We start from the raw sequence: 23,110 nt of genomic DNA on the forward strand, positions 1-23,110 counted from the left end.
TGACCTGGGTCTTGAAAACCGTCACCCAACATCTCCTAGGCCTCTTAATCCTTGTGCCTCCTCCCTGAGCTTCACATCTTACTCTTCCTGCAGGAGAAGACGGAGTGTCTTCTGAAGCAGTACGATGACATCAGCCACCTCAATTCAGAGCGCTACGCCCGCTTGGAGCGCGCCCAGGTCTTAGTCAACCAGTTCTGGGAGACCTACGAAGAGCTCAACCCTTGGCTGGAAGAGACGCAGGTGTTGATTGGGCAGTTGCCCCCTCTGGCCATTGACCACGAGCACCTCAAGCAGCAGCAGGAAGATATGAGGGTAAGAAGGGGGTGGGAGCATGAATGCCCAGATCACCAGCTTTCAGTTTTGTAAAACTTAAATTTCTCACACCTGTATAACCTGAGATATGAGGCTAAATTTGCAGGCTTTAGTTTTCTCTTTTGTGCTTGTGGCGGGGGGAAATAGCCTGCTCCCCACTTTGCATTGACTTTCCCCTCAAAAAAAGGTTCTGCAGACACCCATAGTATGAATCTGTGTAGCTTAAAAAACTATAGACCTTTAGAACTCTGATTGTGAGAAGCAAGCAAAAGTCCCTCTGTGTTCGGGCGATAATGCAAGCCTCAAATGTGCGGACCATGAAAACATTTGGCTTCAGGAGAGTTGCTGAGCTTTGCCAGGGGCCCTTCCTGAGGGACGGAGGTTGTTTGCAAGCAGACATTTCAAGCTGAGGGAGGTTGGTGAGCAGAACATGTGGAAACTGGGCAGTAGTCAATTAGAGAAGCAAGTGGGTTAGGGAATGGAGGGAGGGGAAGGACTGGAGTTAGTGATTGGTTGGGTAGGAGGGTGAGGGTTTTGTATCCCAAAGTCCTGTTGGAATTTTGGAAAGACAGTTAAATTTGTCCTGGCAATCCTCTTTGGATCCCTTTTGGATCACCCAAGGCAGTAGAGAGAGGGCATCACAATGCCCTCATCTTATTGCTGAAAACGGTAGAAGTAGTTACTGAATCATGTAGTGATAAAAGATCTCTGCAATGCAGATTATGAATTCACTCTGGGACGGATTCAGCTAACCTAGTGCAGTAGCAGAAGCCAGCACAAGGACTCCCACTAGCACAGTGAGACTGCTCTCTGCACCCTGTGCCTCCCCCAATTCCACTCTGGACTTTTTGGGAGAAACCCAGAGCAGCACTGGGGGTGGGGGAGGGAAGATGGGAGATGGCTCCATCTGGCTAGCAGAAATGCGTGCGCTGATGGAATGATTGCATTAGCGCGACCTTGAATTCCACCCAGTGTTTCCACACTTTATTTTAGTGTATATTCAGTATATTTTGAAGTACAATTCCCACCAATGCCAGCTAGCACAGTCTGCTGGCTGCAGCAGATGAGAATTGTAGTCCAACACCTCTGGAGGGCACCAGGCTGGCTTTGAGCATTATGGCTCGAGGTTAATATGGTCTCTGCATCTTATCACATGATGCTGAGCAAACACAAGTTCTTTAGCTTTTTGGAGCCAATAAACGCAGTTGGTTTAATTGCAGAATCTGCTCTTTTGTTTGATTTGTGAACCTGGGATCACAGTGTAGTGAAATGCATAAAGCAGGAGGTATCATCTTTGAGTCTCACTGCAATTCTTCGCTTTGCAGCAACTGAGAGAGTTGATTGCAGAACACAAACCCCATATTGATAAGCTGCTGAAAATCGGGCCACAGCTGAGTGAGCTGAACCCAGAAGAAGGAGAGATGGTAAAGGAGAAATACTTGACGTCAGAAGCCATGTACTCCCGCATCAAGGAGGATGTCCGCCAACGGGCTCTGGCGATGGACGAGGCCGTCTCACAGTCAACCCAGGTTTGTGATTCCCTGGCTCCATCCTTCAATGATTCAGTGCAATCTGTGGGTATCATATGGGGGGGCTTAGGTAGAGATTGTCTGCAATCTGCCCTCGCTGTAGAAGAGGAGGGGGATATACTTAGCCGCCACCCCCTCACCTTTTTGAAAGATCACAGTCCCCACAAATGCATTAGACTCCTCAACACAACATAAGACGCTGCCTTAGTCAAGCCAGCTCAGTATTGTCTACACTGACTGGCAGGGGTTGTTGAATCATAGAATTGGAAGGAACTCAGTCGGACACGACTGGCCCGTATGGGCAGGGGTACCTTTACCTTTACCTTTTACTGTTGGTCATCTAGTCCAACCCCCTGCAATGCAGGAATCTCAACTAGATCACAGAATCACAACTTCTTCCAGGATCCCCAACAACCCTCCACCTCCCCCAACTCCGCTAATAGCCTGGAACAAAAAAATTCTTTATCCCCAGTGGAAGTTCCTTTGCTGAAGCGAATAACTGCTGGGGGCAGGGGCTGGGTTGGCCCATGACATAGGAGGCAGTGAGTTCCTTTGCTTAGGGGAGTGAACCCATTTTCTCACCTTATCAGAGCAGGGGTGGGTGGGGATGAGATCAGTGCAAGGGGAAACTACATTTAAGTTTGGCAAAGGATTTTTGTTAGGCACAAATCCCTTTGCTATTGCTAATTTCCTTTTCTGTGTCATGTGATTTTGAGCTTAAGCCAGGAATCATACAGATTGTTCTTATCACCTCATTTCAGACTCTCCCCCACCCCATGCAATTGTCTTGCATGCTATTTGGAAGTTAGTTGGTAAAACTTTAACCACTGTTAATCTATGGTACCCTAGCCTAGGTTTTGTTCTGTGTTTCCTCTGTTTAATATATTGAATAAAACAATACATTTTTATTTCCCCCCCACGTTCCGGTTTTTGCTCATATATTAACTCTGAGTTGTTTTTCCTCCTCCTCGTCCATTTCCTTCTCATCTCCCCTCCCATTGTGGATTTTGTTCCCTGTTGTGTGTTTCGGTGCCTGTTCCCATCTTCCCTGCGTGCTCTTCACATTTCATTGTTGTGTTGACTGCACCACACCATGACAGATTGGAGAGGTAAGAATCCCTCCTCTTCATCACATTGCAATCCTTCTCCCATCTGACTTACCAGAAACGATGGTGTCTTCATTGGCTAGCCATTTCGCTCCCCTTCTTTGCAAAGTGGTTTTTTGCATGTATCTATTGTCGTCTGCAAGTACGGTTGGGTTTTTGAAGCACAAAACACCCTCCCTTATTTTGTAAAGCTTAAAAACCTCCCAGGTGCAACAGTATTTAAATTCCTTGGTGTGAATTCTTTTCAAAGTACATCAAAAAGTTAAACGGTTGGCTCAATTAGGAGAGGACTCCCCACTTTTTGTAAGTCTTTTTGCAGACTTTGATCCAGGCAGAAAAGCCAGTGGGGTATGAAAGCATTAAGCTTCAGAAGGGGTGGCAACTGGCAAAGGTTTGCTCTTGGCCTTATGCCTTTCAGCTGCTGTTTGGCTGAAGCAGAATCCCTGTAGCTCTGTAGTTGGATCTCCCTCCCTCCCTCTCCCTATAAGTGTGTTCTCAGGAGGAGCACCCCCGCAACATGCCCATCGCTGCAAATTCATCTAAGCTAATTACGGATTGCTCTTTGAGGAGCTGTTTTAGAAGAGGGAATGATGCAGCTAATGGACAGGATCCAAAGTACTGTGTGATTCACTCCTGGTTCTCAGACAGCAGCTTCTCAGCCATGCCCCATGACTAGCTGTTTGTGACATGGAATGAGGAGGTTGTGCTGGCTGGAGCTGGTAGGAGTTGCGCTAGAGGGCACCAGGTTGGGGGAGGTTGTTCTATGTATGCACACTGGTATTTCATGAATCTGATTATGGTGACTCTTAGCATTTCTTTGAAGGGTTCAGAGCATTCTGCATACATTATCTCTAAATTACAACAGCCTTGTGAGGCAGGCCAGTTTTATGCCCATATTGCTGGATGGAGAGGGGGCGCAGCTTGAGGGTATAGTGACTTATCTCAGGGGCACCTGCTGAGACTGAGGTGGCATTTACTTTGGGAATCACTTGGCTTTCACTCATCACCACTGCAGTCAACATGAATGGAGAAGGCTCTTGAAGCTGTGCAGGATTGTGCCAGTTGGATTGTGATGTCAGAGGATTGCCTATCTTTTTGCTCAGAGTGGATTTGGTTTCTGTAAAAACAACTTCAGTTAGGGCTGAGTAAGATGACTCAAATCTTAAGATCCCCATGCATGTCATTTTTGGGAGTGGGTGGTATTCTAGTATCCAGACAGATTCCTTTCAGGGGAAGACTTTATTCTGAAAGCTTTCTGGATTATGAAACCAAACCAGGAATCCATCTGCCATCAAAAATCACACCCACACAAATAAAGTTTGAAATTGCCTTACTGACCAAACTCTTAAACCTATATAGATGTTGCTTTTGTTCAGTGAGGGGCATGACAACAACCTTTTGTGGTGGGAGGGGAAACAGGAAGCCACCTCTGGGATGAAATTGACATGCATTTATTTACCTATTAAGTCAATTTCTGTACATCCCTTTATCTGCAGATCACAGGGTGGGTTACAGACAAGTCTATCAAAACCATAACATTCAATTAAAAAATTTAAAAAACAAATCATAGCAACACAGCAGATAAACTATGCATCTAACCATACATAAGAGTGTCGGGCTAGAAGCCTGTGCTGATTGCAACAGGCGCTGCTTCTGCTGCTCCTTTTTGAAGGGCCTGTAGATTCCTGTTGGCTGTTCAGTGCAGCCTCTCAGCCTTGCTAAGCCTCCTCCTTCTTCCTGCTCAGTTCCATGACAAGATTGAGCCCATGCTGGAGACTCTGGAGTCCCTCTCCTCCCGCCTGCGAATGCCTCCACTGATCCCAGCTGAGGTTGAGAAGATCCGAGAGTGCATTGGCGACAACAAAAATGCCACCATGGAGCTGGAGAAGCTGCAGCCGTCCTTTGAGGCCCTGAAACGCCGCGGGGAGGAGCTGATTGGACGGTCGCAAGGTGCAGACAAGGACCTGGCAGCCAAAGGTCAGGTGGATTGGAAGTGTCACATGTTCACTCATTTCGGTTTTTTGTCATGCTAATTCTTACAGTCCATGCATTCTGTGGTATTAGAAGGATTTCCACCCATGACTGAAAGAGGTTCTCATTATTTTGGTTTGTGATGTTTCCTCCATTTCAGAAATCCAGGATAAATTAGACCAAATGGTGTTTTTCTGGGAAGACATCAAAGCCCGGGCCGAGGAACGTGAAATTAAATTCCTGGATGTCTTGGAACTGGCAGAGAAATTTTGGTATGACATGGCTGCCCTCCTGACCACCATCCGAGACACACAGGACATTGTCCATGACTTGGAGAGTCCGGGGATTGACCCATCCATCATCAAACAGCAGGTTGAAGCAGCAGAGGTAAGGATGGCAAAGGCAAATATTTCTGTGGTAAGCAAATGGAATGGCCTGCTGCGAAGGCATGGAATAATACGCTCACCTATAATAAATAGAAAGCCTCCCAAGGTGAAAATGATTCAAATAATCCTATTTAAAAGCAGAACAGATTTCTGCTCTTCAGTCTTTAAAATCTCTGCATTTAGCAGCTTTGGCAACTGGCTTGCATATTGTTATAGCAAGGTATGTGTGCTGCTGCCTGAGCTTCCTGCCTTTTTTCTTTAGAAATTTAATCTCCGATTAGAAGTGCAATTTAATAAACAAGATGGCTTATAAATGTGTGTTGTGAGTCATTCTGGCAACCCAGATGCCATTTTGGAGCAGTGCTTGCTAATAAAACATCAACCATTGTGGTGACCTTAATCCTGCAGACAATCAAGGAGGAAACGGACAGTTTGCATGAAGAACTGGAGTTCATCCGGATTCTTGGGACTGACCTGATCTTTGCCTGCGGTGAGACAGAAAAACCAGAAGTGAAGAAAAGCATAGATGAGGTGGGTAGATTGTGGCCCCTGGGCTTTTCTCTCTGACAGTTGGACCTCTCCCCAAGTCACACACCCTTCCTCAGTCACACGTCCTCTCACCAGCCTGGTGTCACACCCTCATTGAGTGCTGTTGCCTTGCTAGAGGCATGTCCTTGAACCCTGATCATGCCTCTTGTTTGCCTGGATGGAGGATAGAGAGAAGCATGTGAGTGTGTATAGAAACCAGCCTATGGCACAGAGGACTGCTGAAAGTTCCTCAGTCTGATGAAGAGACATGTCTGCAGTAGAACTTTGCTGTTGCTCTCACTTCGTTGTCAGATTGGAAGGCCAAGAAGGCAGGGATCTTGCAAAGTGAATCGGGGGCATCCATACACCACCCATACTTAGCAAGTGTGTTCTCCAGCTTAGCTTACCTGTGCTGCAAATGGGATATCAGAGCAGGCAGGGGACAGGTAGCCCAGGGCACTCCCCCCCCCCAAAGGTTCCTTTACAGATTCCTGAAAAGCAGGCAATAGTCTGGGCTGCCACTTGGCAGGCATGAGAGTCAGTTGCACAAAGAAAGGCACATGCGATGAGCTCCAGGGCTGAGCAGGGCTTGGTGCTTGGGGCTCCCCTGTCTTGGGGCTACCCTGCGCACAGTGCTGCCTGTCTGGGTCCCACTCTGGCAAGACGCTCAGCCCCCAATGACCTCTCCTTGATTTTGCAGATGAACGGTGCCTGGGAGAACCTGAACAAAACCTGGAAGGAGCGGCTGGAGCGGCTGGAGGAGGCCATGCAGTCAGCAGTGCAGTACCAGGACACACTGCAGGTGACAGCGGGTGGAGGTGGAGGTGATGCGCAGGGATGGGAAGGCGCAGAGGCAAGGGAGATGCTTTACCAGACCATTGGTCCATCCACACTGGCTCTCTAGGATTTCAAGCAGGAAGGCCCTCCCAACCCTACCTGGAGATGCTGCCAGGGATTGAACCAGGGACCTGCTGCATGAAAAGCAGCTGCTCTGCCACTGAGCCATGGTGCTTCCTAAGGCAAGCAGGGATCATTTCTAGCTACTGCCTGAAATGGATTCTGGCTCTTAATTCTGAGCATCTTTCATTGTAGTGCCAGGCTTAATGCATAAACATCACAGAGTAGTCGGAGGAACACCAGATTCTTGGAGGGTGGGAGGGCCAGTGTCATTTTAGTTTATTGATTAAAGGTTCTTATACACCAGCCTTTGCAAACCTGGTGCCCTCCAGCTCCCATCGGCACTGGTTGAGAGCTAGTGGGAGTTATTGTTCAAAACATCTAGAGGGCACCAGGTTGGCGAAGACATCAGTATAACAATAGGAACATAACTGCTGTTGAAACCAGTTGTGAATTATTAGCCAAAAATGACAGCATCTCAGAATAGTACTTAGACCTTGGGCAGAATAGCTAAATTCTTCCAAAGGCCATAGAGAGAGCAGGTATGTTTCAACCTGGTGGTGGAATCCCAGCAAAGTTGTAGCAATCTGCACACCTGAGGTGAGAGAGTTTAACAACCAGGCACCACTACAGAAAAGACCTTGCTTCATGTTATTTAGGCCTGATTCTATTATAATAATTGTAAATGGAGCCTCTGTGTATAAGGGCAGTCTACCTTAGAGTGGCTGATCCTGGGGACAAGCAGCAGGGGATGATCCAAACCTTGCCTGGCAGCTTTCTACTGTTAGGAACAGGATACCAGGCTGGACATGGATCTTTGGTCTGACCCAGCAGGGTTGTTGTGTACTAAAGGCCAGGCATCTCAGAGGAGTAGTTGAGCCTGTGAGAAAGAGGAGAGGCTGAGGGAAAGGGTTATGAACTGGGTGCTGACTCTTTTCATGGAGGCCACAACGCTGCGCCTCTGGGTGGTAGCTGGCTGGGTCTCCCTTCATTTGTGGGCCTGCTCCCTTTTCAGGCCATGTTTGACTGGCTGGACAACACAGTGATCAAACTCTGCAACATGCCCCCTGTGGGGACGGATCTCAACACCGTCAAAGAGCAGCTGAACGAGATGAAGGTGCGTGTGTTTGTGCACTGTGGTATTTTCATATGGTGGGCGGTTTATAAATTCTTTAAATAAATCAGTCACAGTCCTGAGCGTGAAACTCCCTGCTTTCTCCTTCTTGGCAGGAATTTAAAATGGAAGTTTACCAGCAGCAGATCGAGATGGAGAAACTGAATCACCAGGGAGGGCTCATGCTTAAAAAAGCCATGGATGAGACAGACCGAGACATCATCCGGGAGCCTCTGACGGAGCTGAAGCATCTGTGGGAGAACCTGAATGAGAAAATAGCCCATCGGCAGGTATGGTGGATGAACTGCCAGGGCCTGAGGTGTGGGTAAAGCCTTTAAAGTCCTTGCTCCATCTGAAGATGGCGTAGGTTCAATTAAAGGGTTTGGTTATCACCTTTTGAAGCCCCAAAGGGTCTCGGACCAGGTTACCTTGAGGGCTGCCACTGCCGCTTCCTCCTTGGGCCTCGCCAGGCCCTCCACTGTGTGTCCCATTGCTAACTGGAGTGCTAGAGATTTGTGCAGCTTCTGTGCTGATGGTCTTTTGTCATCTATTAAACACTTTTTCCCCCTCCTTAAGCTGATGTTTTGCTTGCCTTCTGTCTCCCTGTTTTATTTTTACTTGTTGTTGGGTCCTGTTATTTATTTGCCTGTTTTTGGTATACTTTGCACTATTTTTAAAGTACTGCAACCTTAAGCGCTCCTCCTTGGTGCATAGGAAAACGGGGTTTTAAAAATCATATAAAATAAATACAAACACACACACACCTAACCTTGTTTTCTTAAAAGCAATTCCTCTTCTCACCTTGTCTACAAACAGCACAAGCTAGAAGGTGCCCTCTTGGCCCTTGGCCAGTTCCAACATGCGCTGGCTGAGCTGATGGCCTGGCTGACCCACACCGAAGAGCTGCTGGATGCCCAGAGGCCCATCAATGGCGACCCAAAAGTCATTGAGGTGGAATTAGCTAAGCACCATGTAAGTACGGGGGAAGGGGTTGTATATTGTGAACCACCCTGAAATCTATGGATGAAGGACAATATACAAATTTTGTAGTAGTAATACTTGCAGACTGCTTTTTGCAAAGAGGTCCCTGTTTCTGTCCTGTGAGAGGGGTCCAGCTTGGCAGCAGAATGTGTCTGTTCTCAGGTTAAGGTCCTGGCCCATCTCTAGCGACGGGGCGCACAAAATTTCCTTGAGAGAGGAAGAGACCTTAGAGAGCTGCTGCTAAATGCAGTGTGTGGCTGCATGGGCCTAAGATCTGGTTAAGTCAGCACCTTTCTGTCCTTTTGCCATTGGGCCACTGCAGAGCTTTTGGATGACAAAAGTGCCCCCTCCTCCATGTCCTGCCCCAGTGTGGTGTAGTGGTTAAGAGCGGTAGTCTCGTAATCTGGTGAACCGGGTTCGTGTCTCTGCTCCTCCACATGCAGCTGCTGGGTGACCTTGGGCCAGTCACACGTCTCTGAAGTCTCTCAGCCTCACTCACCTCACAGAGTGTTTGTTGTGGGGGAGGAAGGGAAAGGAGAATGTTAGCCGCTTTGAGACTCCTGAAGGGGAGTGAAAGGCGGGATATCAAATCCAAACTCCTCCTCCTCTTCTTCTTCTTCTTCTTCTTATCTTCAAATCTTCAAATCTTCACTTTTCTGGGCTGTCACTGTAGCTGTGCCATTCTAGCTCAATTGGAAGCATGCTTTGAGGGAAGGGCTGGGAATATTATGAGAGCAGCATCAACGGATGACACTGGAAGCTGCTTTACAGTGAGGTAGACCCTTGGTGTCCTGGCTCCCACTTACGGACACAATGCTGGCTCTCAGAGCAGTTATTCCAAAAGAGATGGGTCTTTCTCCCAACAACCCACTTTCTGGCCCACTGAGCCGCTCCCCAGAATCAGGGTCCACATTGCCATCCCATGCCAACCAACTCAGCCAAGATATCTCCATGGGGCTCATGACAATTGGTTTATCTCACTCAGCATTGTCTACCCTGACTGGCAGCAGTTCCCCAGGATGTCAGAAAGTGTCTTTGCCTGCCCTACCAGATCCACCCTGGCACTGTGATACCAGAGATCCAGCCTGGCACTGTGTGCATGCAAAGCAGGTGCCCTGCCAATGAGCCACAGCCTTTCCTCTAGCTGGGGGTGTTTGCTTGGGCTTGCCAGGCCACATTTGGTCAGTTATTGACAGTAACTTGCTGCTGATGCTGAGAGTGTTTTGTGAGAATATCCAGGAAGCCTCGTCTCATGTGCTTTGCTTCCTGAGTTTGTACACCAAAACCAAAATGCAGGAGACTCCAGCCATGCTGGTTGACAGGGGCTGAACTTGGGTCCACCATCTATCACCACCATCCTTTGCTAGTGTCACAGAGGCTTGCAAGGGTCCTAAAGCATTTTCTCTTCTCTACCTGCAACACCACACTAGGTGCTGAAGAATGATGTGCTGGCCCATCAGTCCACAGTGGAGACAGTGAACAAGGCTGGCAATGAGCTCTTGGAATCCAGCGCAGGGGATGATGCTAGCAGTCTCCGGAACCGCCTGGAGACAATGAATTCATGCTGGGAGTCGGTGCTGCAGAAGACAGAGGAGCGAGAACAGCAGCTGCAGATGACCCTTCAGCAGGTCAGCTGGGAAGAGACTTAGTTAGGCGGGCAGTAGGTGCTCTTCAGAGCCCTCTCGTTCCTTGCATTCCTCACCCAACATTTCAAAGGAGCCGCATTCAGGCATGCACCTGAACACACAGAAGGTTGAGATGAGAGTGGGGAAGGTGGGGGCACGTCCCACAATGAGCACCAAGGTCTGGAGGGTTTCTAGGAGTGTTTGTCTCCCTACAAAAAGGAAGGCTTCCAATTGCAGGGGGTTTCTAAGCAAGTTAATTACCAATTCTTTAAGAAACAAACCACTTCAGACCTTATCACAAATTGAAGTTCTCCCTATAAGAATAACTGAATCTTCAGTGCACAAGTTGACATTGTGTTTTTATATTATTTTTGTTTTTGGTAAACCATTCTGACTATTTGGGGGGGAATGAAGGATGGGATAGAACTCCCTTGTTAAATATACAAGTGAAAGGAGTTGTGAAGAGCAGCTGGTGCCCCTGGGGGAGGGGATTGGGGGGGCTTTTGTGTGCTGCCCCTCCTCCTGGTTATTTATTTATGTGTGTTCAGGTGATTGCCCACCAAGACTTGCTCTATGGCTAGACTTTTTTGGGTGTACAGATGTGTCTGTCTCAGCTGCTTCCTCACTTTGGAGATGATTCATTCTTTGAGCCAGATTCTTTTGGGAAAGCTTCTCTTACTTCTGGGAGCTAGGCTAGAAGAGGATGGCTAGAAATAGGCTGGGATTTGAACCTAAGCTTATGCTTGGCACTTTGGTTTTGCTTTTTTAATGTCACTATCTCAAAATGTATTTCTGTACTTTTGGTTTTTTAAATCCTGGTATCTCCTGCTGAGGTTTCCGAAACCATCAGAGTGAATTGCTTGTGCCCTTCAGTCTAGCATGTGCTTTATGTTCCCTTGCAGGCTCAAGGTTTCCATGGTGAAATTGAAGATTTCCTCCTCTGGCTCACGAGGATGGAGAACCAGCTGTCTGCCTCCAAACCGACAGGTGGGCTGCCAGAGACTGCTCGAGAGCAACTGAATGCCCACATGGTGAGTTGTGATGGCCGAACTGATGCCTGGAATGAATGGCCCCTTAATATGGGAGGGAAGGATAATGTGCATCACAGGTGGGATGTGAAATACCTAAAAGGGAAAGCGCCAGAGAAAAAGGAATGGGGGGAAGGCTTGGTTAGCTACATTCCAGCTTACAATGCACAGATGTATCTACCTAAGGTACTTGTGGATGTTCAGCTATCAGCTGGCATCAGCAACCCTGGACCACCACAAATGTGAAGTTTTTACACGTAAGGTCACAGAGAAAAATGTGTGCACAGTCAGGTGTAAAGATTATTCACCAGTGGGAACCTTCCCCCTAAGTTTTGAAGCCACAAATGGGAAGGGTGATTCTTGTAGGCGTAGCTGCACACCACATGCTTAGAGTAACATGAAGCGTTGGCCCTGGGAAGCTGGACTTGGCAGACAACCCCCAGAGCCAAGTGCACCTGGCAAACAGCAGAAGCAATCTTCACACACAACTGTGCTATTAGGTCTTGCCTATGCCATGTGAACCCCCATGTCAGGAAAATTTGTCCTGCAAAGCATCCCTTGTTTACGATGCCTCTGTGTTGTGCAGGAGCTCTATGCCCAGTTCAAAGCCAACGAGGAGGTCTACAGCCAGCTCCTGGCTAAAGGGAGGCTGATGCTCCTGAGCCGCGATGATTCTGGGACTGGATCAAAGACAGAGCAAAGTGTGGCTCTCTTGGAGCAGAAGTGGGGCCTCGTCAGTATGAAGATGGAGGAGAGAAAGGTAATGTGCTAGGAGGGGTGGGGGTGTACCCATCACCAAATCACTGTACTCGCATTTGCATGGTGCAGAGCAGGGGACTCTTGTGTGAGTGCCACACATTTCCTAACTTGCGCAGGAAAGCGAGGCTCTGCTCATGTGGAGCTTCATACAGAGGAACTCTGGGGACTTGAGGTGGTATTAAAGAGGTGTGTGTTTGAAAAGGGAGTGGAGTAGGACCTTGCTTTGGTTTTAATCCAGCTGTTTCACATTTCCATTATTGGTAAGTTGTGATGGCCCAATAGAGCAGGGTAAGCTAATGTGGTGCCTTCCGGCTGTTCTCGGGCTCCTAGCCCCCATGAGCCCCAGCCAGCATGGTCAGTGGTCAAGGATGGTGGACACTGTGGTGCAGCAGCATCCAGAGGGCACCACATTGGCTGCCCCCTCCCAACTAGGTGGTCTCTTCTTGTTCTGATGCTTTTTGTTGTAAGAGAACCTGGCTCCAGAATGGCTTGGATGAAGAGGAAGAGTTATCAACATTAGAAATGTGACCTATTAATATGCAAGTCACGTTCATCGATTGGACTGAGAAGGTCCAGCCTAGAAGGAGTCTCTCATTTATTACACAATTGTGGTCTTTGTCTCAGAAGCCAGCATTTGTGAACTTTGGCTGGTGCTCCTTTCTTTCTGCCTTTTGTGCTCATTCTGCTGCTTTTTCTCCCCCTTCTTTTAAAACTCAGTCCAAGTTGGAAGAGGCCCTCAGCTTGGCAACCGAGTTCCAAAATTCCCTGCAAGATTTCATCAACTGGCTCACCCTTGCAGAGCAGAGCTTGAATGTTGCTCCTCCACCCAGCCTCATGTTCAACACAGTGCTCTCACAGATAGAAGATCACAAGGTAATGATGCCCACCTGGGTGTGCATGTGTGCATTCAGGGAGGGTGGGGGGAGCTATCTGACTTGAATAGTGAAGCTGCCAAAAGGTAGAGAAAAACTTAATTATTTAAAATAGCTGTGGAATATTGAGAGAACTCAATTAAGGTTCTATAATTGTATCATATTCACAAGTGCTTGAAACTTGAGAAATAAAATAAGAGCTAGATAGTATCTTCTATCCCCAGCAAGAATAGACAATAAGCACTTCCACAAGAACAACAATAAACAATGCCTAGGTATAGCAGCCAAATAAGAAAAGATTTTAAATTTAAACCAGGGAAATATTCCATCATAGGTGTTTTCAAATAACCAAGTTTTTGAAACTGCAAGATAGATAGATATTAACATATAATAAAGAGGAAAGGCTGTCACCATGCTGCAGTTTGCTTGGCTGCCAGTAGGTGGCACTGTGAACTACAGTGTGACAACAGATTTCTGAGAGCTGCTGGCCATTGGTGGTTGAGAAGAAGGGAAGCAGAAGAGGGAAGGTCTATGGTCCAGCTAAGTCATGGAGGAACTGTCAGGGCAGGTTGGGGTAGCTCCCCCAAAACTCCTGCTCTTTTGCTGCGGCTTGCCTAACACCATTGATGCCATTTCAGCACCAACGGAGGAAAGAGAGAAACAGAGGCAGGTGGGTACCCCAGGTGAGCTGCCTAGAAATGGGCAAGGCAGGGCAGCTCCCCAGCAACCATCCCACTCAGCTGCCACCCACCACTGCTCTCTTCTTTGTCTCTTCCACTGAGGTTGCAACAGCAACTTTGGTGTGAGGCAGGCAGTATGAATAGGAGGGTTGGGAGAATGTCTAAAGCAAGGAGGCATTGGCAAGTGGAGGTGAGTGAAGTGAGCAGTAGCACAGCCGTGTGTGTGTGTGTGTGTACGTGTACACACACAATCATAAAGTATGAAGCATTAACAAATTAATACTCTGTGATATTAAAAATGTGACTTAAAATCAGTTAATAAAAAATAACTATCAGTTGTATTCTACTAACTTTTACGCAGAGTACACCTATCGAAACTAGTGGGCCTAAGTTAGTCAAGGCCATTAATTTCAATGGGGTCTAGTTTGAGTAAAAGTTAGTTGACTACAACCCCAGCCTTCTACTAGTTCCCTAAAACAAGTGATGGGGCTTGTGAGATGGGTCAGATTATTCATTTGTTGCAGGTAGGGAACTGGAGGCTGTGTGTGTATGTGGCTCACTCATGGCTACCCAGTCAATCTGTGGCCATGGCAGGCCCCAGCCTAGTCTTGGGACTCCCTTGCCAGCCGTAGTGACTACAGTTGAGCTTTGTGCCATCTCACCTTGGAACAAAACCTCCATCCCAAATGGCCTTCCCTGCATTATGTGGTGCCTAAGAGACCCAGGAGAGCAGCCTTCATTTTTTCCTTGTCAGGTGTTTGCCAATGAAGTGAACGCCCACCGGGACCAGATAATTGGCCTAGACCAAAGTGGAAACCAGCTGAAGTTTCTCAGCCAGAAGCAGGATGTGGTCTTGATCAAGAACCTCCTGGTCAGTGTCCAGTCACGCTGGGAGAAGGTCGTCCAGCGGTCAGTGGAAAGAGGGCGGGCTCTGGACGATGCCAGGAAGCGGGCAAAGCAGGTGAGGAACAATCCTTTGTAGGCTAGAAGCCAGGGAGGCACAAAGGGCATCAGCTCAGAGCTACAAAATATTTCTGTTCCTCTTGGGCTCATTGAAGGCCAGTGGCGTATTAGGCACTGTGTGCAAAAGTATGAAATGTGGGTCAGGTGTTAGGGGGTGGGGGGGTAGGTGAAAATTGGCAGTGAGTAGTGGAGCTCGAGAGGCATGTGAATTCTAATAATAAATTAAATGGAAAAAATTAATATTCATAGTTCCATGAAGCTTGGAAGAAGCTGGTTGACTGGTTAGAAGATGCAGAAAATCTCCTGGATTCTGAGCTTGAAATTTCAAATGATCCCGACAAGATCAAACTGCAGCTCTCTAAGCACAAGGTGAGAATTGCATGTGAAACAGTTCCTTTGCTTCTTGTGAAATTATCTGTAGTCACTGGCCTCATTCTTAACCTATGTTTTGGGTGGGTTTACTTGGGAAAATCAGGAGTTCCAAAAAACCCTGGGTGGCAAGCAGCCTGTTTATGACACCACGATCCGGACAGGAAGGGCCCTGAAAGAAAAAGCTCAGTTCCCAGATGACAACCAGAGCCTGGACCATCTCCTTGGGGAAGTCCGTGACAAGTGGGACACTGTCTGTGGCAAATCGGTGGAAAGGTGAGTGCCTGAAAGGACTTCCTAACAGGTAACATCCTGTAGTAAGTTGAGGTGCCTGCAGGTCCTCCAGGGGGTGTTAGAAGCCAGCTTTAAGTCACCTATTTGGATAGGGTGTGAGGGGCATTTATCAGCATCAAGACCTATATTTGACCAGTTTGTATACTGACTGCACATCCAATCAGAGCAGTGCAGGGGCCTTAGCTAGGTTCCTGCTGGATTTGCTCTGGATGCATCTGGATTCTCCCAGGCCCTTGCTGGTAATCCACACTAGTCTGTTCTTAATCTGTTTGCTTTGGATTTTTTCCCCTCTTTATTATTATCATTGTGTAGTTCTTGGTTTTATTGTAATTTTTACATTGTGCTGTACACTGCTTTATGATTTTTAAATGCAACGCCATGTAATTTGTTTTAATAAATAAAACACCTTAACACACCAATTTTTTAAAGGTGTGCCTAAGGCTCTGATTATGCCACATTTATTATGGTGCCCAAGGAGGTGGCCAATTGAGGGGAAACACCCACTTACCCCTGCATTTTTTATTTTTACAGGCAGCACAAACTGGAAGAGGCCCTTCTGTTCTCTGGCCAGTTCATGGATGCATTGCAAGCCCTGGTTGACTGGCTGTACAAGGTGGAGCCCCAGCTGGCCGAAGACCTGCCTGTCCATGGGGACCTGGACCTGGTCATGAACTTAATGGATGCTCACAAGGTAACAGCTGCTGGGGGACAGAGCCATCCATTTGGAAGCCACTTCACGCTGTGTAAGCCTCAATGTGTTATGGACTAAGGCAGTGAACTGGAGTCCCTGTGAAAATGTACTTGAGTTTCTAAGTTTTACATCTCACCCTTCATCCCAAAGGGAGCCCAAGGCAGCTAACATAAAAGAATACAAATATAATACAATAACACATGAAAATGTTTAAAACATTATTTGGAACGTAATTAAAAAATGGAAGCAGTTAATACCTCCAGAGTTTTAAAAAGTGCAAGGCCATTAGAACCAAACTGCCTTTTAATGAAAATATACTTGCAAAAGGTCCAAGATTGGGTTTACAGGTCTCCAGATAACTATCAAAAAACAAACTTAGTGCTCTTTACAGGGGTGGAGAGCTTGGAGAAAGAGAGTGCAACTATGCTCTGTTCCCCTTGATAGGTCTTCCAGAAGGAGCTTGGCAAGCGAACAGGCACCGTCACGGTTCTCAAGCGCTCAGGCCGGGAACTTATTGAGAACAGCCGCGATGACACAACATGGGTGAAAGTGCAGCTGCAAGAGCTAAGCAACCGCTGGGACACCGTCTGCAAGATGTCTGTCCTGAAGCAAACTCGGCTGGAGGAGGCCCTGAAGCAGGTAAGAGACAGGAGCAGGGTGGCATCATCTGCAGCTTGCACATCTCTTTGGTCCATACCAGCTCTGCGACTCTGTTGTATCTATTGCTCCACCCCTTTTGCCTCTGGCCCCGCCCACCACTGGTGTGTGTCCCCCTACCCCAGAAAGTTCCCTGTGAAGGAAAGTGGCCCTTAGGCTGAGAAGAGTTTCCCATCCCTGCTGTACGGCAACTCAAAAGGCCTTTGCTCCACGGGGAAGGGTTCACTGGTGCTGTTTCTCCTTTCTAGGCAGAAGAGTTTCGGACTGCTGTCCATCTTCTGCTGGAGTGGCTCTCTGAAGCTGAGCAGACCCTCCGCTTCCGGGGAGCTTTGCCCGACGACGCAGAAGCGCTGCAGTCACTCATCGATGTCCACAAGGTGGGTAGCTGTTCAGAAGAGGGAAAGGCGGGAGCCTGAGGGGATTGCCAGGCAGCCAGGCTGAGCTGTTGTACCTTTAACCTTTGCTGCAGGAGTTTATGAAGAAAGTCGAAGAGAAAAGGCTGGATGTGAACTCTGCTGTGGGGATGGGGGAGGTCATCTTGGCCGTTTGCCACCCAGACTGCATCACCACCATCAAGCACTGGATCACCATCATCCGAGCTCGGTTTGAAGAAGTGAGTCACAGAGGCCTTTGCTCTGCCTCTCAGCAGCTGCAGCCAGCAGGAATGGAGCTGAGAGACTTAATAATTCTATGACTGTATAAGAATAATAATGCATTTTGAATCCCCTTCCCACCTTGCTTCAGCTGCTGTGACATCATAGAAGGTTCATGACAGTGCTGGCTACTGAGATGAGAGGAGCCAGCTGCAGAATGTAGAAATTTACTGCAGTTCCTAAAATGCTTAGGTAGAGGTGCTTTTGTTTTGATTTTATTTTTGGAACAAGCAAGAGCTTTTTATTTATTTAAATGGAAAAAAATTACTCCACTTTTTGAATGAACCTTTTTGGAATAGCTTGTGAATAAACATAATATAATCACGTAAGAACACACAGCATACCCTTAATATTTTTTCTGTATACTCCCTCCATCTTCAGCTTAAAACATTTTAAGTCTTCTCCCTTAATCTAGATTCTAGCCTATTTTATCATTGGCACCATTAGTACTAGTTCGCTCTTGGTGCCCTAAGTTTGTAGTGTTAGTAGGTTGTAGAGCTTGCAGGGTAAAACACAAGATCCAGGTGAGCTAGAGGAGGGGAATGCAAAAGTGAAGAAGATGCTTAGGCAAGGGAAGGGGCATGTGAGTAACCCAGAAAGACATACCACTCCACTCCACTGCCTTCTCTCCCTGCAGAGATACCTCTCATTTGCTGCCAACTACCCTTTCTGCTTTTCTCCTCTGCCAGGTTCTCACATGGGCAAAGCAACACCAGCAGCGGCTTGAAGCAGCCCTCTCGGAGCTGGTGGCCAATGCAGAGCTGCTGGAGGAGCTCCTGGCATGGATTCAGTGGGCTGAGACAACGCTGATTCAGAGGGACCAAGAGCCAATGCCGCAGAACATTGACCAGGTCAAAGCCCTCATTGCAGAGCACCAGGTAACCCTGCCCTGGTTGGCTCCCTCTTTGCCACCTTCCAGAAAAGAGCATGCTGTGTGTTTGAGAAAGTTGTTCACAGTGGCTTTAAAGTGAAACAAAGCGCCTGACTTCATTCTTCCTAGCTGTGTGTGAGCTTGCACTGCTTTGGTTTTGCAATGGAGTAGGACTCCATGTGCCTGTAAGCTTAGATCAGAATGGAGGGTCATTGTCATCCCCTTCAGCTCCTACTGCTTAGAGGCACTCTGGCTGGTGCCCCCAACCCCAATCCTGGCTCACCCTCTTTTCTTTTGACACCTAGTGGGCTATATATATATCTAGCACAGGCTTTCTGAACCTGATGCCCAGCCCTTCAGACTACAGCTCCCATCAGCCCCAGCCTTGGTGCAGAGGAGCTTTCCCTAACCTGCTGGTGCAGATGTTTTGGACTCCCAGCAGCTGTGCTGGTTGAGGCTGATGAAAGTTGTAGTTCAAAACGGCCACGTTGGCTGGGGTTGATGGGAGTTGCAGTCCAAAACAGCTGGAGGGAAGACTGATTTAGCAGTGCCATGCAAGAAAAAACAATGTGGCATTAGATGCAAGATTTGTGTTCCTGAGAATTTGGTGCTTAATTTTGAGAGTGAAGTACTAAGTTCCTAACCCCTATGGTGGCAAAGATATCTTGAAGGTACATGGGCAACGGCTGGTGAAATGTTACTATCTAAAGAGGAGACTGAATAAGAACAAGAGCCAATCTGGTGTAGTGGTTAGAGTGTTTGGGCTAGGGCCTGAGAGACGATGGTTCAAATCCCCACTCGGGTAGCCTAACCTACCTCACAGGGTTGTTGTAGGGTTAAATAGGAAATAATATAAATGTGATAAATATTTCTGTATCATGTACTTGTGTATGGCCTTTCATCTGTAGATCTCAGGGCAATTCACAACATAAAGATACAATAAAATAGAAAATACAATATAAAAAACACAAACTGCATAACAAAAATAAGAGCAAAAACAAACCAATAATCCCCCCTCCCACAACAAATTTAAAAGGGTATCAGGTGTTAATCAGTCAAAGGTGCTTTGAGTTGTTTGGGGATAGGACTGCTTACATTAGCAAAAGGACAACATTTAGTTGCATAGTAACAAAATGCTGCACTCTTCTTCTACCTCTAATCATCCTTCCTACTGCTTTTTCCAGTCCTTTATGGAAGTAATGACCCGAAAGCAGCCAGATGTGGATCGCGTCACAAAAACATACAAGAGGAAAGCCACGGAGCCGGCTCATGGACCTTTCATTGAGAAATCCCGAAGCAATAGTATGTTGGCAACCCTTTGGGCAAATTTTAAATATTTGGGGCCTGATTCATTTAGGGCTTTAAACACTAATAAAAAGCATCTTGAACTAGGCTTTGATCAAGAAATAAGTACTGTATATGTGCTTAGGAACACTCCCATCATCATCGGCATTATGATTATTACTTTTATTATGATAATTACTGATGCTACTACTACATATTCCATGGCTGAGACAGGTCTTTAAAACAAAAGTCTGGGCTGTAGCTCTGATGTGCCTTGGCTCAGATGCAAGCTTGGGGTGACTTTCTGCACCTCCTTGGACCAGGAGGGGCAGCCTTTGGCCTAGTTTCATAAGTCCTTGGCAAGCAATCATTTCAGGCCTCAGGAGTCTGTCCCAGCAGCCTGCTGGGCAGGGTAGGAAGAGAGGGGAAGAGGCGTGAGAGAGCAGCGGGGGGGGGGGGTAGAGAGAAAGAGAGGTGGCTCCGCCTACCGCTGGCTTTAGCCCTGCCCACAGTCAGCATGTGGCCCCCAAGGAAACACAGCCCTTGTCAGGAAACCTGCTACCTGTCCCTGTCTTCAAACGCCCCATGCAGACTGCAGGGTTCCTGTGAGTTGATAAGATCTTAGTGAAGTTTCCAGTTTCATCTGCAGACGGAAAGCTCAGCATTTAGCTCCTGCCTTTCTTCCTGTGCCCCTTCCCCATAATTTTTTCATTACGCCCCTTCGCTTTGCTCAATTTCTGCTATGTTTCCTCCCTGTCCCTGTCTTTTTATCCTCTCAGGAAAATCCCTGAACCAGACAGCCCCACCCCCAATGCCAATTCTCTCCCAGTCGGAAGCAAAGAACCCGCGCATCAACCAGCTTTCGGCCCGCTGGCAACAGGTGTGGTTGCTGGCACTTGAGCGGCAACGCAAGCTCAACGATGCCCTGGATCGGCTGGAAGAGGTAACCACTTTCCCTTTTTCATGTGCACAGGGAACCCCTTCCCAGCACGGAAAGCAAAGCCCCAGCTGAGAGAAGCTGGGTCATGATGGTGTAGCAGTTCTCCCCAAGGCCCGGCTTCCAGGGATTCTGTACAGAGCTCTCTTCCTGTTGGGAGCAAAACGAAGGCGCTCCTACCAGTTTCCAGCTACAGGAACTGTAGCTTCCTGGTTTTCTTGATGGTGCACCTCACTCTCCCTTCAAAGGAAAGTCAGTGGGTGGAAGCTTGTATATAGCCTTTCCATCTCCCTTGGGGAAAGGAGGTGAGTGCAGTGAGGCTGGAGCAGGGGAAGGCAAACTGCCTTCTCATTTCCTTTCCCAAATTGGCCCTGCTTTAAGGCTGCTTTTCAGGGTCTGCAAGTCTTCTCCACATTTCCTGTTTCCCTCTTGGTGCTGTGGGGTGTGCTTGTTGGGGTGAGGAAGCCTAGGCAGGGGCCTCACCTATCCCTGCCCCCTAAAAAAGAGAGCAATATCTTAGTAGTCTAGCAACTAAACCACTTCATAATAATAATAATAATAATAATAATTTTTATTTATATCCCGCCCTCCCCAGCCCAAGCCGGGCTCAGGGCGGCTAACAACAATAAAACAGTACAAAAGTACAGCACAAACAACACTCTAAAATCATTCATTATAAAATTAATTAAATTCAAGCCACTGGCCACCATTGGGCCAGAGCTCCGCGAAGATTGCCGAGGGAGGTAGTCAGGCTGTGCCCTGGCCAAAGGCCTGGCGGAACAGCTCTGTCTTGCAGGCCCTGCAGAAAGATGTCAAGTCCCGCAGGGCCCTAGTCTCTTGTGACAGAGTGTTCCACCAGGTCGGAGCCACAGCCGAAAAAGCCCTGGCTCTAGTTGAGGCCAGCCTAACTTCTCTGTGGCCTGGGACCTTCAAGATGTTTTTATTTGAAGACCGTAAGTTTCTCTGTGGGGTATACCAGGAGAGGCGGCCCCGTAGGTACGAGGGTCCTAGGCCGTATAGGGCTTTAAAGGTTAAAACCATGATTGTTTTGCCTTGTGTAAGCTAAAAAAATTACTGGTTTTTAATTTATTCTATGCCACTATAATAATAATTATGATTTCTGTGCCTCTCTATTCATATATGAGTTCACAGACATTTACAATTTGACAATACCAGCTAGATAATTAGCAAAGGTAAAACCACTGAGGCAAAACAGGTAATGCAAAGAAGTCTGTACAACAGCAGCAGTGCCCTAAATGGAGAGCAGGGCAAAGGGGCAAGTGTGGAATTTGTATCTTGACTGCTTTCCTCCCAACCACGCTGCTTTTGGGGAACCAGGTCCAACTTTTCCAGTCCTCCATAGCCCTGTTCAGGCATTACTCACTAAAAGACGAAGAAGAAAAAACACAGATGGATGGGAACTGGCAGGGCATACTTTTAGCCCACCCCAAATCCATGCAATTGCTCTTGGTCCCTTGCCCTTGGTGCACAATTAAGAGCCCTGGTAAAACAGGATTCTCAGTTGCACAGGAAGCCATTAGATGGCTTCTCCCACGAGACATTCACCCCAAAGACGTGAAGGGCCAGGGCTAAATGCCACAGCCCTCCTGTACCCCTTACTTATTTTGGTGAGTTTAGTGTCAAACCAGGCAAATCCTACACTTTGAGAGAAGAGAGAGCTGTGTTGTTGCCTCCTGCATCTTAGGAGATGTAAATATTTGTGGATCATCTTTCCAAGTGAGATGTGAAACAGCCTTTCCTCTTCCCTTCTCCAGTTGAAAGAGTTTGCAAACTTTGACTTTGATGTATGGCGGAAGAAGTACATGCGCTGGATGAACCACAAGAAGTCACGTGTGATGGACTTCTTCCGGCGGATTGACAAAGACCAAGATGGGAAAATCACCCGGCAGGAGTTCATTGATGGCATCCTGGCATCCAGTAAGCCCCTACCTCTTTTAATACTTAAAACACTTTCAGCTGCCTTTACCTGCAGACTTAGTTTTTTTCCCAGATTGAGAAGCAGGAAGCAATTCCTTCTTACTGTCAAGCAAACAACCCTGCCTGCAAGAAGAGCTATTGTGGTGCAGTATAGTGTAAAAACTGTAATAAAAATAATAGTGGTTAAGAGTGTCAGACTAGGAACTGGGAGACCAGGGTTCAAATCCCCACTCAGCTGTAAAGCTCACTAGGTGACCTTAGTCCAGTCACTGCCTATCAAAGATGTCTGACAAATCTTGCATTTGGGATCGGTAATGGTGTTTCCATCTGTTCTCTCCCATTCAGAATTCCCCACTACTAAATTGGAGATGACTGCGGTAGCTGACATCTTTGACCGTGATGGGGATGGTTACATTGACTATTATGAGTTTGTAGCTGCTCTGCACCCTAACAAAGATGCTTATCGGCCAACAACAGATGCAGACAAAATTGAGGATGAGGTAAGACATTTTGATAAGGAAGCAGGTATCCAGGAGCTATGGGGATAGTTAAGCTGTTTCAATCTCACACTGCTCTGCAAGAACCTAGGATGCAGTTGGTGCTGTGTAAGTTGTGGAAGGATGCCTGCTTAATCTTCCTGCCCCCTCCCTTTAAAGCCCACCTCT

At 47.4% G+C, this 23,110-nt stretch overlaps 1 protein-coding gene across 16 annotated transcripts in view; it reads left to right on the forward strand.

The window, feature by feature from the left end:
• The window catches only part of MACF1 (microtubule actin crosslinking factor 1), a 287,679-nt gene that overhangs the window by 251,098 nt on the left and 13,471 nt on the right, over window positions 1-23,110 (forward strand). For all 16 annotated transcript variants that reach the window (XM_081922848.1, XM_081922840.1, XM_081922836.1 and 13 more), the window contains 25 exons: window positions 94-312; window positions 1,638-1,841; window positions 4,693-4,924; window positions 5,079-5,305; window positions 5,713-5,835; window positions 6,533-6,634; window positions 7,745-7,846; window positions 7,960-8,133; window positions 8,660-8,815; window positions 10,255-10,452; window positions 11,352-11,480; window positions 12,064-12,237; window positions 12,954-13,109; window positions 14,543-14,749; window positions 15,001-15,120; window positions 15,227-15,396; window positions 15,946-16,105; window positions 16,550-16,744; window positions 17,011-17,139; window positions 17,232-17,375; window positions 18,105-18,293; window positions 19,471-19,588; window positions 20,350-20,513; window positions 22,283-22,445; window positions 22,791-22,945. In XM_081922848.1, the coding sequence (XP_081778974.1) occupies window positions 94-312; window positions 1,638-1,841; window positions 4,693-4,924; window positions 5,079-5,305; window positions 5,713-5,835; window positions 6,533-6,634; window positions 7,745-7,846; window positions 7,960-8,133; window positions 8,660-8,815; window positions 10,255-10,452; window positions 11,352-11,480; window positions 12,064-12,237; window positions 12,954-13,109; window positions 14,543-14,749; window positions 15,001-15,120; window positions 15,227-15,396; window positions 15,946-16,105; window positions 16,550-16,744; window positions 17,011-17,139; window positions 17,232-17,375; window positions 18,105-18,293; window positions 19,471-19,588; window positions 20,350-20,513; window positions 22,283-22,445; window positions 22,791-22,945 (4,110 nt within the window). The remainder of the gene's footprint in view (window positions 1-93; window positions 313-1,637; window positions 1,842-4,692; window positions 4,925-5,078; window positions 5,306-5,712; window positions 5,836-6,532; window positions 6,635-7,744; window positions 7,847-7,959; window positions 8,134-8,659; window positions 8,816-10,254; window positions 10,453-11,351; window positions 11,481-12,063; window positions 12,238-12,953; window positions 13,110-14,542; window positions 14,750-15,000; window positions 15,121-15,226; window positions 15,397-15,945; window positions 16,106-16,549; window positions 16,745-17,010; window positions 17,140-17,231; window positions 17,376-18,104; window positions 18,294-19,470; window positions 19,589-20,349; window positions 20,514-22,282; window positions 22,446-22,790; window positions 22,946-23,110) is intronic.

Source organism: Podarcis melisellensis (genome assembly GCF_964234715.1).
Source record: "Podarcis melisellensis genome assembly, chromosome: 8".
Taxonomy (NCBI): domain Eukaryota; kingdom Metazoa; phylum Chordata; class Lepidosauria; order Squamata; family Lacertidae; genus Podarcis; species Podarcis melisellensis.